Source organism: Leuciscus leuciscus (genome assembly GCF_965113295.1).
Source record: "Leuciscus leuciscus genome assembly, chromosome: 21".
In the NCBI taxonomy this organism is placed as follows: Eukaryota; Metazoa; Chordata; class Actinopteri; order Cypriniformes; family Leuciscidae; genus Leuciscus; species Leuciscus leuciscus.
This window is the reverse complement of record NC_138745.1, coordinates 26,151,448-26,175,172: the sequence shown is the minus strand read 5'-3', so window position 1 is coordinate 26,175,172 and position 23,725 is coordinate 26,151,448. Positions and strand designations below refer to the sequence as shown.

General features: G+C 36.8%; 1 protein-coding gene across 2 annotated transcripts in view; it reads left to right on the top strand.

Annotated features, from left to right (window-relative positions):
• Positions 1-23,725, top strand: part of atrnl1b (attractin-like 1b) — a 101,925-nt gene that overhangs the window by 32,168 nt on the left and 46,032 nt on the right. For both annotated transcript variants that reach the window (XM_082152926.1, XM_082152927.1), the window contains exons 19-24: positions 1,063-1,200; positions 2,874-2,967; positions 9,267-9,319; positions 12,590-12,684; positions 15,200-15,278; positions 17,255-17,412. In XM_082152926.1, the coding sequence (XP_082009052.1) occupies positions 1,063-1,200; positions 2,874-2,967; positions 9,267-9,319; positions 12,590-12,684; positions 15,200-15,278; positions 17,255-17,412 (617 nt within the window). The remainder of the gene's footprint in view (positions 1-1,062; positions 1,201-2,873; positions 2,968-9,266; positions 9,320-12,589; positions 12,685-15,199; positions 15,279-17,254; positions 17,413-23,725) is intronic.

Here is a 23,725-nt window from a genome sequence, read left to right as displayed (position 1 = left end):
TTTTATTTTTATGGGAAATAAAATAAATCAATACTTTTATTCATCGAGGATGAGTTAAACTGATCAAAAGTTACAGTAAAGACATTTGTAATGTTAGAAAATATTCTATTTTAAATAAATGCTGTTCTTTTGAACTTTCTATTCATCCAAGAATTTTGAAAAAACTGTTTTCAACATTGATAATAATAATGAATGTTTCTTGAGCGTCAAATCAGCATATTAGAATGATTTCTGAAGGATCATGTGACACTGAAGACTGAAGTAATGATGCTGAAAATTCAGCTTTGATCACAGGAATAAATTACAGTTTAAAATATATTAAAATAGAAAACAGTCATTTTAAATTGTCATAATATTTCACAATATTACTGTTTTTTTTTTTATTGTTTTTTATCAAATAAATGCAGCCTTGGTGAGCAGAAGATACTTCTTTTAAAAACATAAAAAAATCTTACTGACCCCAAACTTTTGAAAGGGAGTGTACATATGTTTTGTGGTATACAAAACCATTCAACAGTCTGTAAGAATTTTGAAAGAAATGAATACTTTTATTCAGCAAGGAATCATTAAATTGAAAGTGACAGTAAAAACATTTTTACAGATAAACTTAAACTTATTTGAAATAGCTTGCTATTCATCACTGAACACTGAAATAAATCATCACAGTTTCCACAAAAATAAAGTAGCACAACCGATTTCGACACTGATAAAGAAATGTGACTTTAGCACCAAATTTAATTACTTAAAAACTTAAATCTTATCTTATTTATTTAAAAAAAAATATTTGAATTGATTTATACATTGACAATATAAAAACACTTTTTTTGTCTTTACACTATTTTTACACAGTATAAATGTTTTTTTTTTAGAAATGAAAATGTATAGCTGCCTTCATATTGTAGGAAAGGGGTCCTTGGCATAAAGAGTTTGAATGCTCTCAATTTTTTTATTCTATATTTAATATAACACACTGAGATTAATCTCTGACATCAGTACTACAAAAAGTACTACAAAATCCAAATGCTTGAGTTTTTCCCTGAACAACCAACTTTTATCTTCCAGCATGCCAGTGTAATGGTCACAGTACATGTGTGAACAGCAGCGTGTGCGAGCAGTGCCGTAACCTCACCACCGGCCTTCACTGCGAAACGTGCTTGCCCGGTTACCACGGAGACCCAACCAATGGCGGAAAGTGCCAAGGTGAGAATATTTGCACCTTCTACTGACAGGGCATTTTGATATTCCATTCGGCCTAGTAGTAGAGAAAAGAACTCACTGTGAAATGAGTTTTGAGGTCATAGAGGTGGTTGCATTCACAATGTTTTTTTACTCTCTTGCCCTGGAGATGTCAGTTTTACAGCATTGCCCACACTGATCCTACGTGAAACATGATATGCTGGCATAGACCATTATGCTCTCAGATATGAGCAAACACCCCCACCAGGAGTTCAACACTAAGAACTAGTGGTCACGAAACGGGCTAGTTTAAAAATTCAAAAATTGTGGTCTTTAGAGACACTTTAGGGACCATAAACTATCTTTTAAGGTTTTATTTACAGCATATGTTTGTATGAAAATGGATTTGTGTTCCTCAATGTTTTTGTGCAATTTTGCCCAAGGCCTCCTTTACTTTAATACTTGATGGCACGTCAGTTCAAAAAACTGCACCCTGCAAACCCTTGACACTATCATATTTCCCATGTTCTTGAGAAATATGATATTTATATTCCTTCTTAAAAGCTGAGCAACTTACAAAAGGCATTCTTACACACATCAGCATAAACCTTTGAAATACGAGCTACAGGATGTTGGGGATTAGAGACGGCAATAGAATTGGTCCTATACGGGCTGTCATGTATGTTTAGTTTGGAAGGCAAAAGCCTGTCAGAGCCCAATACTCTACAACGATGTTAGCGCAGCATGTAGAATTAAAGCTTATTTTAGATATAATTATGGTCTACTGCTCAAAAAATGTGGAAATGGATTTCATTACAGATGTGGCACAGTACAGATGTGGCAGTGGCACTTAAAGTCAGTGTTTTTTTGTCAGTGGCAAGAATCTTCTGAACACAGATGAAGCTTGTTTGTGGTGTTTCAGAACTGGTGCTCTTAACTCTTTCTACTAAGCTTACTCCCCAATCCAAAAGGACCACTTTTTTTGGTAACCCTTTACAATAAGGTCTTAAAATTAATGTATTAACTAGCAATGAGCTATACTTTTGTTAAAGTATTTATTAATATTTGTTAATGTTACTTAGTAGGGCTGTGACGGCATCTCGAGCCATGCGTATAACTCTTTTAATATGTTTCTAAATTGATGTTTTAGTTTCCGCTTGGCCTGGATTATGTAATAGTCTTATTTTCCTGTGCACAGAATGAAAAGAATTTCCATTCTTTTTGTTTGTTGACCTCTGTGATTTAATGTTCATAATTTATTATTTGGATATCCATCATTGATGTAGCCTGGGGTTTAACCTAATGTTCTCATTTCATGTAATGCAGCCAAACTCAGTTCTCTACGAACAAAATGTGAGAACAGAGAGAGACCACCTATGAGCTGATCCCACTGGGTTTTTCAACGTCTTTTTGACCTCAAGTTTAGATCCAGTCGATTTAGTCATTTGTATTTTAATTTATTTGATTTATTTATTATTATGTGGTGTCACAGAAGTATCCCTAGAATTGCTCTATTGTAGCATTAAATAATGCATTAGATAAAAAGAGGTCGTTCCGTATTGAGATCAAGCTATTTCCTTAAATTATGTTCTCACACACTGTTTCTCTTTCTTTATTTCCTCCTTCTGTTAATCTCCCTCTGTATATTTCTCATCTTCCCATTTTTGTCTGGTTCTTTCTCACTTTTTCTCTTCTAGCCTGTAAATGTAATGGCCATGCCAACGTGTGCCAGGTGCTGACGGGGAAATGCTTTTGTACCACCAAGGGTATCAAAGGCGACCAGTGCCAGCTGTAAGTACATCTTCTTCATACACCTCTAAATGAGGGCATATCAAGACTTTTATTTTAAAACAAATGATTTAATAAATACTAATATTATGATTATTGTAATTATAATTTAAATATTTGAGGCTACGAAGTCCCCTTCATTCCATTTAGCTTGACTGTGTCCTCACAATTAGGGCTTATCTGCAGACGCATCACATTTTGTCTGCTTGTGTGCACACACTTTAATAGCACTAATGGAGGTGGAAGTGAGGTGTGGGAGTGTGCTGGCATCAGTTTGTGACTATTAGAGAGTCCGTTCATCAAACTCAAGTGCTTCACTCACTGCTTTGTTGTATGTACATGCAACAATTCTAAAGAGTGGGTTGACCAGTCATGCTTATTTAGGAGACGTGGGTGAGAACTGAATTACCCACTCAGATGCTTCAGTTATAGAAAGAGAAGCAGCTTGAAATCCGCGCTGCTGTGTTGCATTCAGGGCTATAGAGCGGAGGGTGTTAGTGCCTTTGTTTTGTTCTTTGGAGCAAATGCTTTGTTCTAGGCTGACGTGTAACTCTGGGATATGAAGAGGTGTGCAGCTCATGGAAGGTGTCACTTGATGTTTTAACAGGGTTTTATCGCAGGAAACAGGAAACTGTGACTTTATGCCTGCAGGTCTCTTTTCACTTTGTATTATTTGCCACCACAGCACAATTTCATCATAAACTAAACGACAGCTGTACACCTTAGTAAGGTAATGACTCAGGAGGAGAAGGCACCATGGAAAGCATTGTTCATTTTTTATTACATTTTTTCCTTTTCTTTACTGGTTCCATTGTTAACCGTAACTGAATGATGTTCGCTTCTGTTAATTTTTCTTGCACAGTGCATAAAGCATTCCTACAGCAGATGAAGCATCTGCACAGCACATGCAACATCATAATTCAATCTACTACACAATATAGTCCGATGAACTGGTTATTTTTAGTAAATCATAGTGTAACCTATGAAATGACTCTTATGAGTTGGTTCTTTTTAGTGAATCAAAAACAGAGTGTGACCAACAGAGTCCGATTGTCAAACAAGTGACTCATATGAGTTGGTTTTCTTATTAGTAAATCAAAAGCATAGAATGTGACCAGAGTAGTCTGATTCTTTAATCATTTCTGAGCTCTTTTTTAGTGAATCAAATACACACAGCGGTGTTGCTTGAACAAATGAAGTAAACACTGATGTTAAATGGACCTTACTCTGTATCAAAAGCTGTTGTGAGAAAACATCTTTTAACTTGGCGTTCTTCTGTGTCTGGTGTCTATAGTGCTGGTTGTGAGCTCGAAGGGTTCTTTCTCTCACAAACACTTTTGTTTTCAGCGTGTGTGTGCATACCGGTAGATGCTTGTTTTTAATTGTGTGTAGCCCAATCAGGCCAAGCCAGGTCCATTGATGATGTATTCATGCGTGTCTTCATCACAAGGACAAACGAGTGCACAGACAGCATTTGAGACGGCCGTTACCGCTTCCTGTTTATTCCTCTCCTTCTCACTCTGTTCTCTCACCTTCATTACTCAGAGCGGACAGATGCCATTACCCATCCTACATAATGAGGTCCATAATGAAGCACCGAGACCATTTTTGTCACGCACAAACACTATCACGCTCAAAATGGTTGATTAAAGACCAGGGGTCGTATTCACAAAACATCTTAAGGCTAAAAGTAGCTTCTAACTCGCTGATTTTGGAGAAACTCTTTGAGAAATGGCTGTGTCAGTCCTAATTTTAGGAAATTTTTGCTGTAAGAGTATTTCACAAAGCATTTTAGCGCTAAAGCCAGCTCCTAAATCTGTGAAAAGCTAGGGGTTGTCAAGAGGACTCCTTAAGTCACTAAGACCAAATCATAAACAATCCTAAAATGGCCGCATCAGACACTGTACCCTAAAGCCCTAAAGACACTGTACACTATTGAAGCAATAGGCGATAGAGCATTGGGTGCTGAGCCTTCTCCCCTAATAAATGCAATAACTATTTTGATTTATAGATTTTAATTAGCAATGACATACAGTAACATAAAGGTTCATTTATGTACAGGCAATATGCATTGAACGATGGACAATAAAACGTTGCAGTCAAGTTGAAAATAATTAATTGTCTGCGCTGATAGCCTTGTGGGCAGACTTCTCTCGAATCCTTAGTAAAAGTTGGTCTCAGCAGCTTTGTGAATAGGTTTTAAGAGGAAAATCGTACCTAAGAACTTTTACTGGTATTTAGGTGAACTCTTACTGGCAAGATAAAATGTTTTGTGAATACGGCCCCTGATGTGCTGCAGTGATCGCTCGCTGTCCCCACTTTAGTGAGCTGACATTGTGAAAGAGCAGTTCAAAGTTTCCTTTCGCAGTCTTGAGTGGGACTTCAGAGCGACGAGAATGTGTCACTTTGCTTCTCGATCAGAGGACAGCTCGACGAGATATTTGAAAAGATACACATGATTAAAGAAAGAAAATTGATACAATTTGAAGCAAAAGCATACTTGATTACTGTAGAGTCCATCATCATCATGATAGAGTGTCATGGAGTGATAGAGTGTTGTGTATGTTGTGGCACTCCAGGAGCGACCCAAATGGGGATCAAATTATGGCACTACAGAGAGAGAGAGTGCATTAAAGCATGCACAGCATGTAGGTGTGCTCTCACTGGAGATTAAATTAAGATACTGAGAGTAAGAGTGCATTATATTTCATTGCCCTTACGGAGTACATTGTGTGTATGCGGGCATGAGCGTTGGAAACCTCTTCTGATTTGCAGTGTATGGGTGAGAGAGAGAATAGTCATTTCTGAAATGTCATCCAGATTAAAGGCTAGGGGACTGATATGCAGAGGTTTTAAAATGCCTGTGGTGCAGTTTGTCCTGTGTCCTCTGTACCGTGGTAAAAGTGTACTCTACCTTGTCCTCTCGTATTTATTACCAACTCTTGGCAAAAATACGAATGCTTCAGCTGTGTGTGATAAAGTTGGATCCCCGCAAGCTAAGGGCAAATATATTTACAGTATGAGATGGTGGTCAGTGTATATTTGACTGTGATATTAGTGTACTTAACGAAGTGGAGCCTGTATGTGTAATGCTTAAAACAGTAGAGCAGGTCAGTTTACTTAATTCATTTCAGTCAAACGTGTAAACGTGTAATTATTTGGATTATCATAGCCTTGGTCACACAGTCTACGAATTAGACTGTTTCAGGCTCAATATCCACGTTCAGAAATGAATAAGCACAATTCGTAGGGTACTACGGTGGCTGAGAAGTGCAAAACAAACCACAATTCCGAAAACAAAACAACAAATTTATAAACGCAATGGAAAGACTGAAAACACAATAACATTTCCGAAAACAAAATAACAAATCAGAAAATACAACGACAAGTCAGACAAAACAGAAAAGGAAGGTATATGTGGCGAATGGAATACTGAACGCTGATTGGACGAGACATCTGTCAATCAAGACATGCAGAAAGTGCAGCAGACTGCGGCAGAAGAAATTCGATTCGCGTGTGCATGTGTAAATATTAGAGCTGTCTACTTAACCGGCTAATTTAGTGCTATTATGGAGAGAAAAAAACTACCACTATCTGGTTTGGTCAGACAAAATAAAAAAATAAAAAAAAACTCGATCTGGTAAAGTGGGAAGAGTGGCTTGTAGCAAGAACAGCAGATTTAGCTTTTGACGCGAACAATTTCGAGTCTCCCTCCAGTGACAAATTGTAATTCACGATATTAACTTCTTGTTTATTGATCTGTATAAAATTAATATCACATGTGGAAAAAACTGCACTCTTACTTGTGTGCTTAACTATAGGCTACCATATTATATATAAGACAAAAGCTCATGCAGGGGCATTGCCCCCATATCTGGTATTTTAGGGGCATTATAACTGCATTCTAATAGTGTTTATGTTTGTTTTGTGCAAAGTGAGTGACATACTCGATAATGTCAGCTCGCAGCCTCACACATAATTAAAAACTAATTATTATTGTAGACGATACAGCTAATATTTACACATGCACGCACAAATCGACTTTCTTCTGCCGCAGTCTGCTGTACTTTCTGCATGTCTTGATTGACAGATGTTTCGTCCAATCAGCGTTCCATTCGCCACATTTTCCGTTTTGTCTGACTTGTCGTTGTGTTTTCTGACTTGTTCATTTGTTTTCAGATTTGTCGTTGTGTTTTCTGATTTGTTGTTGTGTTTTCTAACTTGTTAATTTGTTTTTAGTCTTTCCATTGCGTTTATAAATTTGTTGTTTTGTTTTCAGAATTGTGGTTTGTTTTGCACTTCTCGGCCACCGTAGCATGCATTACATTTTCAGCATTAACACAAATGGCTTGGTATCGATCCAGATTTCCCGATCATGCTTTGATAAATCATAATTATGACACAAAAAAGTCATAATTATGGCATGCTAGGTCAAAATTTTGGCATACTAATTATGAGATAAAATAGACTTTTTGTCATAGATATGACAAATAATGCTGAGATAAAATGTAAACATTGAGATATTAAGTTACATTAATGAGATAAAAAGTCATTGACAAAAATTTGGCTTTGACATAATTATGATTTAATAAAGCAAGTTTCTTTTTGTTCTGTGGCAAAAATGGGCTTTCATGTCTAAGAGGTAATTTTGAATCGGACTGTTTGTTTTTGCATGTAACTTGTGTGGTATATTTTATTTTTTGCCCTGATTTTGTCACATTCATTACAGACTCCAAAGCCAAATTTGGCTGGACCTTAGAATTGTAATGCATTTGCATACTTGTATAAAACTTTTTATTGCCGAAATACATGTGAACTGGGTTCATTGCGTTAGATTAGCTCCAAAGTAACTATACCAGAGGCTGGCATTCTGCATTAACTATTACATCACTGCATTTACTCCTTAAGAGTGGCTTTAATGATTAATCGCATTCGCACTTCAGATATGTTTACAGGAGAATGGAGTGAATTGAAAGTGAATTCCCTCTGTAGAAACTAAGTGGCTAAATTGTTGTGAGGAGAGAGAGTTATGCTCTCAAATGAATGCAGACTTTAATTGGACCGTCAGTTTCTGGCTCAGAAGAGCAACAAGATGTGTAATCTGCTTAGGCTGGTGCTGAGCTGGGCCGACAGCGTTGTGTTAATTGTTTAGCGTGTTTGAGATTGAGGTAGAGGAAGCTTTGGGCTGTCTCCTGGCGCTCTCTAATGAAGCTCTGGAAATAAAGCACCCGAGAACAGTGGAATTACATAATCTGCCTTAGTATGGAAAGAGACAAAGATACCGCAGGCACCACACAAAGTCAAAACACACAAAAATTCTTCAGCTTTTTCTCTTAATTTAACACCATTTTTCCATTTAGAGGTCAACAAAAACCGTTGTTAAAAATGTTAGAATGTATGAATGGTAGCAATACGCAGATATGCTAAACTTGTACTCTGGCAGTTTACATTTATGCATTTATCAGACGTTTTTTATCCAAAGCGACTTACAAAGGAGGGGAAAAAAAACAATTTGTCAAGGAGCCAACAATATTCATAATATGCAATGCCAGGTTTATTTGACAGCTAGAAAAGGAAACTCAACAGCTGTAGGTTTGTTTTTCATTTGTAATGAGGAACATAGATGATTCCTATTGAAGTCGAAATGCAACAGAATCAGCAACAGATTTTTTCTTTGATATATTGTGACACATCCGAGTGTTAAAAAAAAACAGGGCGGGGACTTGATTCTATGCATTGGTTGTTGATTGGTTTTTGAGGTGTACTTGTTGCAGTAAAAAATGTAAGCAGATGAAGCTAGAGGGTTTAAGCGGACCAAATGATTGGAGAAGTCCTGAATGCATCATAAAGGAGAAGTCGGAAGTTTTCACCGGAAGCTCCAGTTATGGCATTTTGATTAAACATTACAAGTTCAAAAATATTAGAACGTGCATTTAGAAATAATGGGGAGAATTTTAATTTCATGCTGACTTTAACATCACAGATGCAATCAGGATATGCAATATAACATATTTACAAAATCACTTATGCGGTAGGTTGTCTAGTCTGTCTTAAGACTTAAAAATATATTTCTTTCCGTTTTTTTTTTAAATTGAGTTACAAACTTTTTCTTGTTTCACTGTCCAGAACCTCTAAAATGTAATTGTGTTACATGAATGCATTGTAAGTCGCTTTGGATAAAAGCACTTGCTAAGTGTACAGTATAACATATAAATGTTATGACAAATGCATGTTCAGATTCATGCATCATGGTCTCATTACAGATGTGTTTCATCTCAGTTATTTTTTTATCCCCTCCACAGTTGTGATTCAGAAAACCGTTACCTTGGCAACCCTCTTCGTGGAACCTGTTACTGTGAGTATGCTCTATTTGAGCTCTGACCTTAAAGTAATCCTGTTGTACCTTGAAAATTCATCTGACTCTGTAGGCACTTTCAAACTCAAAGGCTGTCTTTAGTCTGCCATTTAATGAAATTAGATTTAGGGGGCTTAAAATGCCAGGATGAAATTGCCATGAGCTGATGCACAACCACACAACAAGATAAAAGTGGTGGGTGAGACATTCTGATTTGTCAGAAATCAAAAAAGTAGATGTAGATCTCTTGAACATCTCAGAAGATCTGCAGCAAACCATGTTGAAGTCTGTGTGTGCAGGGCTCAAATGCACAGCACTAGGGGGCAGTCTTGTTGTATATCAGAAACAGCCTAATCCCTGTGTATACATTTGTGTTTCTCTCTTTCCCTTTTTTGCAATTAATATCAGCAGTCATCATGGAGTCTGAAAAGGCTAAATGCAGTCAGTAGCGTTTAGGAGATGAAATTTCACTCCGTTTGCAAATCCTGCCAGCATTATCCCCATTGTCATCAATCAGGATTAAATAAAGCCTTCAATTTATCAATCAATTTCCATCCACTCTGCTCCCTCTGCGTCTGTTTGATGGAGCGCGTATGCTCGCAGGCTTCCGGCCCAATCGCTGTTTAGAAGAAAACTGTATCACCCGGCCATATTTTCTCAAATAGTGTCCTGTAGGGGGAAGTGTTGCTGGAGAGTGGGCCGCAGGCGACGATATAAGACTGGTGAGAGTGTCAAACCCTGTCATAGTGAGTAAGCGAATGATTCAAACTAATTAAAGACACGAGCAGAAGTTGAGCAGAAGTAGACCGTGTGAGCTCGCTTTCTCACACATGCTAGGTTTGACTTGTGCATTTCCTGAGGCAGCACTAGCAAGTTCAGTGTGTTCTGTCAGTGTTACTTGACTCACCCTCAAAGGAGATTGATCTTGTAAAAACAGTCCTCCAGACTCAGTAAGACCTCTTGATCATGCTAAATCTTCTCAGACTGGTTTAATCCCACACTCTTGCAGGGTGGTCAGCCCACCATGTATTCCCAACATAACTGCAGTGTGTCTTTAATCACCTGAGTGGAGTTCATTTCCATTTCAACATTACAATATTCTAGTACCTTTGTTGATTCATTAGATTCAGATTTATTGGTCTACTCTAGAACACTTAAGCCAATGCACAAGATTGTCGTGCTTGCTGTCAAAAGTGACCACAAACCTTTTCTCCATGTTTTTTGTTACAATTTAAAGCAAAGGTCTTCAACCCTGCTCATGGATAGCCACTGTTCTGCAGAGTTTAGCTGTAACCCAAATCAAACACACCTGAACCAGCTAATCCAGGTCGTCAGGATCGCTTGAAAAAGGTTGGAAATAAACTTTGCTGGTTGCGCTGTGTCCAAAATCTCATACTCTTGAGTATGAACTACATTTGGTTTGAAACTTACTTCGCGACCGTTAAAAAAAAGTACATTCTATATAGTATGAAAATGACATACTACATTCACCATGTCGTCATTATCATGTGACCTGCCGGCGTCAGTTGCGTCACTTCACTGCCATTCACAAATCCTCTCCCGTGGCCTCAAGGGATAGTAAAATGTCCATTGAATGCACACTTCAGAATCTAAGCTGAAGTAGTAGGTCACCCAGGTACTTTTCGCCTACTGTTTTTCGAATACTATATACTACTATATATTTGGACATACTACTCTGTTGTTGTACGGTTTTTCGCATACTATAATAGTAGGGAACAATTCGATTTTGGACACACAGGAAGAGTCGGTTTGAACTGTTCACCCAAAAATAAAGATTCTGCCATAATTTACTCACCCTCCTGTCAGTTCCAAACCTGTGTGACTTTCTTTTTTGGAACATAAAAGAAGATATTTTGGAAAGATAAACAATGCTAACCAAAACTGCTTGTTTTTCAACATTCTTCAAAATATCTTCATTTTAGTTCTACAAAAGAAAGAGAGTAGAACAGGTTTGGAATGACATGAGGGTGATTTTTTTTTTTTTTTTTTTTTAGGTGGATTATCTTTTTAAATGTTTGTTTAAGAGAATGAATTTTGAGACTGTAGCAACAGTCAGAAGAATGATCATGTAATTGACAGCAAGTCTGCGATTAGTTGTGTAAAGTCTTCACAATAGACGAGAACGTGACATAGAACTTGTCAGAGAAACTGTGAGTTTTTGATTTGTGCAGGATGATAAGCTTCTGTCATGTAGTGAGCGTTTGGACTTAAATGTCATATACCAAGTTTTTCCTATTCTCTTTTAATAACTTACAACTTTGTGGCTGACATCACTTTCAGAACAGCTGTCTGACTTATGAAACTCACTGACATTCACTTTAGCTTCCATTCTGTTTCATTTTTGGAAAAAATCCAGCATATATCACCTTAATGGTTGAAGAGCAAGCTGGAGGATGGGTTCAAGTTTTGTCACCTATAAATAGTTGCATCTAAAGATAATTTGGAAAGTGGCAGCATTCCTTCTAGGCGCATGATCTGAAGGAAAGGGCTGATTCTCATAGTAGTTGATTTGCAGATCAGCTCTGTTCGGTGCATGAAGGCTACATGATCTTTCAAGCAAAAATCTAGGAAATGAGTGAAACAATGATGCTTTCATGTCACATCTGAATTGATTAAAAGCTTATAAAGACATCTTTCAAATTGATGGGGAGTGAAAGAGATGTTTACAGTGCCATATTGTGATTCACACAAACAGCTGTTCTCTGTGAGATGCCTGTGGCAGCGTTCAGTCATTTAACAGCCCAGGAGATAAGAAAACAATCCAGACATTTCTATGTCTTTGAAATGGTGCTTTAAAGAGATGTCAAGACCTTGAAAAAGACTAAACCTACTTCACCTTACTGTGCTTCTTTAGAAATGATCTGAAATCTGGAATTCGCTGTTTAGTCTTAAACTTTTAAAACTTTAGCTCTAGTTCTGGGTAAAGTTAACAAGTTCTTTAATGTTACTAAGAAGCCTAGATTTTAAATACATGTAGACGTCTTATAAACAATTGAGCTTAATCAGAGTGTATGCTTATTAAAGCAATGACATACTCTGAATGGGAGGTATTCATTTAGTGCAATTAAAGTGACTGGTGATTCATGTAGCTCTTCAAAGTAGCCCTCTTATTTCAAGAGTGAATGTGCACCACTCTTTCGTGATGTTCCTTAAATGGAAAGTTTTATCCATTAACTTGACATAATTGTATGGTGTTGTTCATGATTGTATAAAATGTGATAATTAACAATAGGGTTTTGATCTGAACAGATAACTTGCTGATTGATTACCAGTTCACCTTCAGTCTTCTTCAAGAAGATGACCAGCACTACACTGCCATTAACTTCATGGCCACTCCTGAACAGGTCAGTCAAAATCTACTTATCTGAGAACAGAAGTAGCTTCATCAATTTCATAGTTCACCCTAAAATGATAAATCTGTCATCATTTACTCACTCTCATTGTTTCTTTTAAAACATATACGTATTATGACTTTCTTTTGTGAACAAAAATAAATAAAAATATAGCTGCAAGCAGCAATTATCGGGGCCAAGCGCAAGCAGATGACAGGATATGCCAACATGGCTGAAGGTGTCAGACCAACTGCAACAATGAGCAATTAAAGACATTTAGAGAGGATTTTAGGCGAAATGGCTGATAAATCATATAAAAAGTAATTCAGAATATGATTTAATGGATTATCACTTTCGACCAATAGGTGGAGCAGTTACAAAACTGATGTGATGTGGTCAGAGTGAAGTGACAATGACATATACAAAGTTTGGTGTCAATATTTCAAGGGATTTCAGAGATAAAGCCTGAATAGTGCTTTTGGCATCATGCCTCAACTTTGCTGCTGCGCTATACGAAAACGGTTTCGTCTATCGACACGAAATCCATAACTTTTAGTCGGCACAGTCTGGAGATGATACGATTCGATTTTGGTGAAAATCGGACAAACGGTCTAGGAGGAGTTCGAAAAAGTAGGTTTTGAATGAAAATCAAGATGGCGGACAGGAAGTTTGGCCAAATAAGGAAAACTTGGTATCTATGTTCTCGGCTTGACCCAGGGAATCTATTAAGACCAGTGGCATTTCAATAGCCAGATTTATTCAAAAGTTATTAGCAGTTTTGGAAATTTTGTTATAACTTTGGACCACTAGGTGGCGCTGTCTCGAAATATTTTGGGTACCTTCAGGGGATGGAGCTGATGGCACATTCTGAGTTTCGTAATATTACACCAATGCATTTGTTTAGTATAGCATTTTATTTCACAAAACTGTATTGAAGTCAATGGGAATTTCATGTTTTGTTCTGTTATAGCGCCACCAAGAGGCTCAGTCACACCATTTTTTTTATGTGTCCTCAGAGTGAGCCCATACATATTTGTGTCGATTTTGGTGAAAATATATCAATTCGCTTCGGAGTTATAGACATTTATATGAAAAAACACGTAAAAAATGACTGACACATGACTTTGATTGGAATTTACTACCCCTAAACATCAATATTTTCGCATTTGGGCATTGGCGTATAGCTATCGACCTATGTTTCCAAACTTCTGACGGTGGTTTCGTCTCGATCGGACTAGCGGTTTCGAAGATATAGCCAAATGTTTTTTAAGCGCTAAATCACAACGCTACACAAACCATAAGGCGAAACCTAGCATGTTTGGTATCTTGGGACTCGGCAACGATTCAGGAGTCTAATGAGATGAGTTTCGTGAAAATCAGTCGATCACAACCAAAGTTATAAGCTTTTGGAAAAAAAATGTCACCACTAGGTGGCGCTGTTTCGAAACTTCTCACGCTTCTTCAGGACATCGTGATGATGACCAATACCAAGTTTCGTAACAATTCGTTCATGCGTTCATAAAATACAGCATTTTAGCACAAAATTCAAAACGGCTGACAGTCAAAATGGCCGATATGGTCAAATTGGATATCAGTCGAATCGGCATGTTGCCCTGAATCTAACGAGACCAATTTTATGATTTTTGGACAAACTGTTCAAAAGCTATAAGCAAAAACAGCCATTTTCCATATCTCCGGACCAGTAGGTGGCGCTGCGCCGAAACACAGCATGTAGCCTCAGTTCATGCTTGTGATGACATGTACCAATTTTGGTCTGAATCCGATAAAGCGTTGCGGAGATACAGCCCTACGACTGTTTTCGCAAGCGCTACGTAAAATTTGTTCGAGCGTTATTCGAAAACGGTTTGACGAATCAATTTGAATTCCATAACTTTTTGTCAGCACTACCTGAAGATGATCTGGTTCAATTTTCGTGCAAATCGGACAAACCGTCTAGGACGAGTTCGAAAAAGTAGCTTTTTCAGGTCATTCAAAATGGCGGCCATATTTATATGCCGGAAAATTACATCATAGGGTGCACTCGAATCGACAAGAGCTCAGGAATCAGAGAAAAAAAGAATTTTGTTGATTGGCCTTACTGTTCAAAAGTTATTAGCAAAATAAAAGTGAAATTTTGGACAGGTGGTGGCGCTAGAGGGAATGACTTAGAAACACCAAAATTGGTGTATTTAATGTTGGGACTGTCCTCTATCAGAATGTCAAATCAAAACAACTTTCCCGCAATCGGTTCTATGGGCTGCCATAGACGCCCAGTCGGAAGAAACGGAAGAATAATAATAATAAGAACGGGAACAGATACAATAGGTGCCTACGCACCTTCGGTGCTTGGCCCCTAAATTGGAGAATGTCCAAGCTGCTCCTTTACATATATGGAAAGCCAATAGTGATCACTTTTATGAGTCAGATTTTTAACAATAGTCCTACTATGGAAGCCATACTGCTATAAAATCACCTGAAAATAGTTATTTTACAGACATCAACTTTGTTTTCTCTTTTCATTTTGTAGACCAGCAAGAACTTGGACATGTCCATTAATGCCTCAAACAATTTCAACCTGAACATCACTTGGTCAGTTGGGTCAACAGGTACTGATTGCTATTTCCCTTTGTTGAATATTTGCTTCTGTTTTGTTGTATAATAGTTACTTTTGTAGTAAACTAGCATGTTTGTTGAGCAAGTCTTCCCTTTTTATTTTCAAAAACAGATGGTCAGTGCATAAAGGATACTGTGTTTCAAGAAAAGTTTTTTATAAAGTTGGACTATTTTTAATTTGACAGCATTTTAACACTTGTAATAGGACACTTAAAAAAAGAGACTTTTAAAACTTTTAAGAGATGGTTTTGGCCTGAACATTTTTAATTGCTGTCAGCGTATATATATATATATATATATATATATATATATATATATATATATATAAATAAATCACTGTTAAAAATATGGGATCAGCAAGATTTTTTTTATTAATACTTGTATTCTGCAAGGATGCATAAAATTGATCAAAAGTGACTATAAAGATATTTATAATGTAAAAAATATTTCTATTTCAAATCAATACTGTTCTTTGTTTCCACAAAACTACTAAGCAGCACAACTGGTTTCAACATAATATTATAAAATATATTAAGATAATATTAAGAAACATATAGATAATATAAACAGAGCAATTCCAAAAGGGTCCTCACACCATCGGTGCTCGGGCCCTAATTACGAAATTTTACATGAACACCAAATCAGCATAATGATTTTTGATGGGTCATGTGACACTGAGCAAGAGTAATGGCTGCAGAAAATTCAGCTTTGCCATCACAGGAATAAATTACATTTTGAAACATTAAATTGTAATGTTTCACAATATTACTGTTTTTTTTATCAAATAAGTGCAGCCTTTGTGAGCATAAGAGACTTCTTTCATAAACATAAAAAAAAATCTTACGAACCTCAATGTTTTGAATGGTATTGTAAACCAGTCATCCTTAGTAGTCAGTCAATTGGATGTACAATGCTTGTTGACCATCGTGATGCAATCTTTCTTAGCGTAATATCGTAATGGTTCTGATACACAGATGCTAATGCATTCTGGTTTGACCGCAGTTTGTTCCTGGGTGTGTTGGGTATTTTGCAATAGACAGACACTCAAGGACGTCACCATTATCCTCTATTGTTTATTTCTGTAATCACCTTTTCATCCAAATAGTCACCAGCCAATTTTTTTTATGTGACTTTGACATTCTTGCTCCTCTTTAACAGGTTCACCCCTCTCCTCCTCGACCTCCCGGCTCCCCTCAATTAATATTTGGAGTGGTGTCTTTCTGTTTAAAGACACTCTCCCCTGAGAAGGGCTTCTAACAATAGTCTAGTGTGCGGCTCTGAATTCTGGGGCTGCGGCGTCTTCAGGAGCACTGAACGATTTCAATTAAGATAAACATTGCCACGTAGTGGCATTTGGGATGTCATTTTGAGGGCTTTGTTTCATAGTGCTGGTTTGGAATGACGATTGGTGAGACTTAAGAGTTTCACTGGAGGACTTCAGAAAAGTTTAAAAAGTCCTGATAAAATAGGACAAAGCCTGCTTTTCTTTTCAACTCCCACAAGTAATTTTTGTTACATTATGGTTTTATACCATGTTTCCCATATGTTTAAAATAGATAATGAAATTGTCACGCTGAGAGGTTGATTTAAAACTAATTTTCTCCCTGAATAAAACATTTCAACAAACAACTAAACCAGTGCATGCGGTCAGCCTAGTTGATTACTGGTGCAATTCATTGCATTTGCATTGCTCTCATTCGCCCTTATTTAATAGCTCAGAAAGCATTAAGTGGCAGTCACACCATGCAAAATTATTTCAGACCCCACCATAAATATAGGTAAAGAAATTTATGGACAAACATTTTTTTTTTGCGTGTCTAAAATTGGAAGTCAGTGGAATATAAAGTGTGGTGTGAATTACCCTTTATGGTCAATGTCTTAATTAAGAGAAGTTATGAGGTGTATCAAATATAATTTCTGAATGCCTCTTTTATTCGAGTTGATCTATCGCATTCTTTTCCCCTTACAGCTGGGACCATCTCCGGGGAAGAGATCCCCATCGTGTCCAAGACTAACATCAAAGAGTACAGAGACAGTTTCTCTTGTGAGAAATTCAGTTTTCACAGCAACCCCAATATAACCTTCTATGTGTATGTCAGCAACTTCTCATGGCCAATCAAAATACAGGTGAGGACACATTTTGACCAGTTTCAGTATGTTAAGTTTTTTCCGTTTTTTTTTTTTTTTCGTTTTGGGTAAAGCAGGAAACATCCATCTCCTTTGTTAAATGGAAATCCACAAAAACAAATGTTTCTAAAAAGATCCAGCGTTCCTTGATATGGAAATCAATTATTCAGTTATGCACTAGAACAAGTTTTCATCTTATGGTCCATAAAATTGAATCAGCTGTTAAGTGGCAATGTGTTACGTTGCCAGATGCCTAGACAACGGACATAAAATGACATTGCTGGAGTAATGTGCAAATTGATGCTATCTATCATGGAAAAACATTTATGTTGAATCTCTACTCTGGTACATCACCCTTAAAATGAACGATGTTTGGAGTCTTTATTGCTTGCAATCAAACAGAAGGAGAGATATACATACGTTGGTACAGGTAGTTTGGTTTTAGAAGGAAAAAATATATATTGTTAATATGAAACTTCCAGCCTCTATTGAAAACCTCTATTGAATAGTCATTAAAATTGGGTCTTTATGTGTTCCTTAAGATGGTGACTATTCACTACCATTCAAAAAGAAGTTAATACTTTTATTCAGCAAGGATGCATTAAATTGATTAAAAGTCACTGTAAAGACAATTGTACTTATTTCTATTTCAAATAAATTCTGTTCTTTTGAACTATTTTGTCAAAGAATAATAAAAAATAAAAAAACTGGTTTCCACAACAATATTAAGCAGCATAACTGTTTTTAAAATTGATAATGATGAGAAATATCTCTTGAGCACCAAATCAGCATTTTAGAAAGATTTCTGAAGGATCATGTGATGCTGAAGATGGCTGCAAATTGTGCTTTGCCGTCGCAGGAATAAATTGAATTTTAGAATATATGAAATAGAAAACAGTTATTTTAAATTGTAATAATATTTCAAATAAATGCAGCATAGAGTTATTTCAAAAACAAAAAATCAACAAGGTTTGTGGGAGTGCTAGTTACAAATTGTGTGTATATATATATATATATATATATATATATATATATATATATAGTGTGTGACCATTGAGACTTGTGTTTTGTGTGTGCTGGAAGCTTTAGGGAACGCGCTTCTACAGAGGCTCATCCACACTGACAGTCCCCTCCCTTTCTCTGTCCTCTGAAAACTGCTTTGAGCATGCTTTCCAGTGCTCGATTACATCAGCATTGCATTATATGAGTGTATGGCTGGCCCTAATCAAATGCTGTGTGGTGGAAGAGTTAGATCCCCAGCACCATGGATCAGACATAGATGTGATCTGGCACTATGAACTCACACCTCAGCTGTGACTGTGGTCTTAAAGACATAATACTCCAGTGTGAAATGTCATCACTTGGTGTTTTTATGACACATTGACTTCATTGAGCTCTTCTTGGGTTCTCAGATGCTTACTTGAAGTTAATCTGGCATTATATTATGATATAGATAACTTTTTGGGATCAGTGTTATTTTAGTATTGTTTACATTGCAAATCAGGTTTATTGGCAACATTTGCAGACTTTCAGCTGTTTGCAATGAACAAATCAAACTAAAGTAATTTAAATAGCTCAACACAACAAATGTTTTAAGTGGTTTCCACAAATTCAACTGAAAAAGCTACTTTTAATGACTTCTGCGGTCCCAAAATTATTCCACCCCTTCATGGCAAGCATCTTTAGTACTTAGTAGAACACACATTTGCTGTTTTAACCTTCTGCAAACGAGATGTACAACCAGACAGCAGCTTCTGGCAACGTTTCTGAGGAATCTTAGCCCATTCCTCATGAGCAATGTCCTCCAGTTCAGTAATATTCTTGGGTTTGAGACTTTGCATGCTGCAGCCACCGCCTTCAAATCCCACCAGAGATTTTTTGTCGGAAGTCTAGCACTTCTTCTGCAACCAAGCACCTGTTGGAAGGTCCAATGACGCCCAAGCTTCAGCGTCCTCACTGACGGCATTACGTTTTCTCCTAGGATTTCCTGATACTTAAATGAATCCATCTTGCCTTCCACACACTGCAGGTTTCCAGTGCCAGAGGATGTAAAGCAGCCCCAGAGCATCACCGAGCCCCCACCACGCTTAACTGTAGGCAGTGTTCTTTTCTGCATATGCTTCATTCTTCTTCCTCCAGACATACCGCTGATCCATAGGGTTTCATCACTCTACAGAACAGAATCCCAAAACTTCTGTGGCTTATTTATATGATTTTGAGCAAATTGGAGCCGACTTTTCTTGTGCTTTTTGGTCAGTAGTGGTGTACGTCTTGGAGTTCTGGCATTGAAACCGCATGCTTTTAGTATGCGCCTTACTGTGCAAGCTGAAGGTCTTGCTGCAGGTCTATTGCAGTCACTCAAGGGTTTTTCTGAACCTGCCTTCTCAGAAATCTGTTTGCAGCCATTGATAGCTTCTTTTTTCTGCCCCTCCAGATAGGGTAATCACTGTTCCTTTAACTTTGAACTTGCGAACTATGCTTCCAATGGTTTCTTTAGGAACATTTAGTGCCTTCGCTATTTTTTTGTATCCTGTTCCTTGTTTGTGAAGAGTGATGATACTTTCTCTTAACTTTTTGGACCATTCCTTTGACATAGCCATATTTCTAACATGCAGTCAAACGTGACACTCATCAAACCCCTGGCCTGTTCAGATATTTCATGTGTTCTAGCTCTAACTAATCTCTAACTAATGAAGCCCAGTGTTTCCCCTACCATTGTTTTGATTTTTTAAATAAAATTTAGCCAATAAACCTGATTTGCAATGGGGGTTGAATCATTTTTATTACAACTGTGTATATTTTTACTGTATTTATTAATATTTTGAATGAGTTTTTGTTGTTTTTAAATGTTACTTTAATTTGATTTAATTAATTTTTATTTTTAAATATAAATACATTTCATTAATTATTATTACAGTTTTAGTTTTATTCATTTTAGTATATCAGCTATATCAATTTTTTTTTTGAAATGTTGTGTTGGAAACTAACTAAAATTTTCTTTTAATATTTATATTTCAGATTTTATTTCGGGTACCAAAAACAATTTTTATAGTTTTAGATAACAATAACAACAACAACACTGTTCGGGATTGAACTGTATAAATAATCGTTGTTCAGGTCAACTGATACTTCTATTTAATTATATATAGATTTTATATCAATAATGAACAATCAGCTGATAATAATAACAAAAAGTATTCCGACATGGTGACTCTGACACAACGGATTTTTTTTTATCACCCTGTTGTGGTCATTATTTTGCAGTAATGGCCAGCTGATGGGATATTGTCCTTTCAGATGGCAAATTTCCAAAAACGTGTGCAAAAAATAATATTTACATTTATTTGTATGTACTTTCCATTACGGTCAGTCTGTTAAGCAAGTTTTTGTGTATCACTTTATACAGATTTACCAAACTATAGATAAGATCTTTAGCTGTGCTAGTGGTGGGGAATTACAGTTTATTGCGATAAACAATTCTTGAATGATTGTGCTCATAATATTACCTGTACATTTAAATAAAAAGAAAATCATTGTATAATTTGCAGATAGATAGACAGAGCGGGCATGTTAGTCTATATACTTATGTCACTGGTAGTTGGTTCACACTGGGCAATGTACGCTCCTCCTACCCCTGATGTCTTTCCCTAAATGACCAGTCTCTGAAGGAAAAAGTAATAACCTTCTATATTGGTAATAAAATATATTACACAGAATATGATAAACACTTATAGCAGTCCTTTAGGGTTCGATGTTGAGCAGGTTTCTGTGCCTAGTGAAGCTATTTATTAAAAAATCCACCTCAATAAAGGGAGATTTCATCTGGTCGATATCCATATGGTTTATAAAGATAACCACCACAAATCCTCTCAACCTTTCTGTCGTTCATTACCGTTCGCCAGCTGTGCACCGAGACGCTCAGATACTGCAAGTCATTTGTTGTTGGAACTATCTCCAACAGCGAGAATGCACCTAATATTGATCTGCATTCATTCCTCTGTTCCTCTATCACGTATGAGATGAGTTCCTTTGATAAGGTTCATTTATTTACGTTGGTCTCACAGACCTTCATCTCGGTTGAGCTGTATTCATGCAGTAATAGTTTTCTATTAGATTTCCCAAAAGCAGAGTCACTTATTTACCATGGCGATGCATCATTAAATCAAATGGACCCCCTTGACACGCTGAGCTCGCTCTCCTCTGATGTTTATGATCAGAAAGTGTGATCAGCATTTATTAGCTTACCGAGGAAATTGGGACTGTGAAACAATGCACATATGAGGACCCCGACCCCTCTGAAAGCATCAGATATTAGATATGGAGAATTGAAGTGCTCTTGTTGTGCAGGAAACCCAATCTGACAAAACATTACTGCTGCTTAACTATCTCATTGTCTCATGGGTCGGTGTGAGGTCAGCCAGTATGAACAAGATAAATAATCCATTCAAGGCATATAGATGTGCAAGCTTTATTTAGTTTTTTTGCTTTAATGTTACAATACGTAAATAAAACTGTTCAGTGTGAAAGTAGTTAAATTCAGGATAAATTAAGCCTTTTCAACCAAAAAAATTATAAAATAAATGAATTTGAATGGATTTGTTGTAGTCTTGTTACATATATTTAAATGAGATTTGTAATTTATCTCATTGTCTCATGGGTCGGTGTGAGGTCAGCCAGTATGAACAAGATAAATAATCCATTCTAGGCATATAGATGTGCAAGCTTTATTTTTATTTTTTTGCTTTAATGTTACAATACGTAAATAAAACTGTTCAGTGTGAAAGTAGTTAAATTCAGGATAAATTAAGACTTTTCAACCAAAAAATAAAAATAAAATAAATGAATTTGAATGGATTTGTTGTAGTCTTGTTACATATATTTAAATGAGATTTGTAATGGTTAATGAAAATAAAATCTAGGAGAAAAATATGAAATCAAGCACATACACCACCGTTCAACATATTGAGCCATTTGTTGTTTCTTAATGTTATATATTAAATATGAAGTAATTACATATCTAAATAAATATATATATATATATATATTAGGGCTGGGGGAATTAACGCGTTTATCTTTGCGATTAATTTGAAATGTTTAACGCGTAAAAAAAAAAAAACGCAATTGACGCAGCACTTTTTTTTTTTGCCTCGTTTTAATGATTTCCTGTTGCGTCTGCTATTAAAAAGGCCGAAATATGCCGTCCCGCCCCTCCATGTTCGGCGGTCAGGTTTCATTCTCGGGCAGCTTTCATGAGCGGGTCTTTTCCGCTCGGTATGTGCGTCGCGCTCTGTGCTCCGCGTGAGTGTGTGTGTGAGTGTGTGTGTGAGTGTGAGTGTGTGTGTGAGTGTGTGTGTGAGTGTGTGTGTGAGTGTGTGTGTGAGTGTGTGTGTGAGTGTGTGTGTGAGTGTGTGTGTGAGTGTGTGTGAGTGTGTGTGTGTGAGTGTGTGTGAGTGTGTGTGAGTGTGTGTGAGTGTGTGTGAGTGTGTGTGAGTGTGTGTGAGTGTGTGTGAGTGTGTGTGAGTGTGTGTGAGTGTGTGTGAGTGTGTGTGAGTGTGTGTGTGTGTGTGTGTGTGTGTGTGTGTGTCGGTCGGTCGGCGCGCTCTGTGCTGCGTGCGTGTGCGTGCGTGCGTGTGTGTGCGTGCGTGTGTGTGCGTGTGCGCGTGTGCGTGTGTGTGTGTGTGTGTGTGTGTGTCGGCTCGCTCTGTCGTTAATGGCCCAGCAGCGGCGAGCTCTCCGTTCCGTGTGTGTGTGTGTGTGTGTGTGTGTGTGTCGGCGGCTCTGTCGTTAACGGCCCAAAGGCTTCAATCATGTACTAAGCACTGGAAAAGTAAAGTCCACTCAAGTAACGTGAAATTTCTCTGTTGACTTCTGTTTGCTGAGCTGGTATAGCCATGCTGGGCAACAATGGTAAAATGACCTGCTCTGATCACATGCTCTGGTAATAATAGCTTTGTAGGACTATATTTTGTTTTAATAATTAATAAAATAATAATAATAATAATAATAATCTGTTAAATTGATTATGTTGATTGATTATTGAAAAAGAATAATATATTGATATATTGATGTTTAATATTTTAATATAGGGCTATTTTCTGTTCCCTTTTTTTCCTGTGTTGTTTAATTAGGTGATTCTAAGTTTAAATATTGATGATTACAAGCTTGGGGGAAGCGCAATTAATTGCAATTAATTACAGAAATTGTGCAATTAATTAGTTAATTTTTTTTAATCGATTCCCAGCCCTAATATATATATATATATATATATATATATATATATATATATATATATATATATATATATATATATATA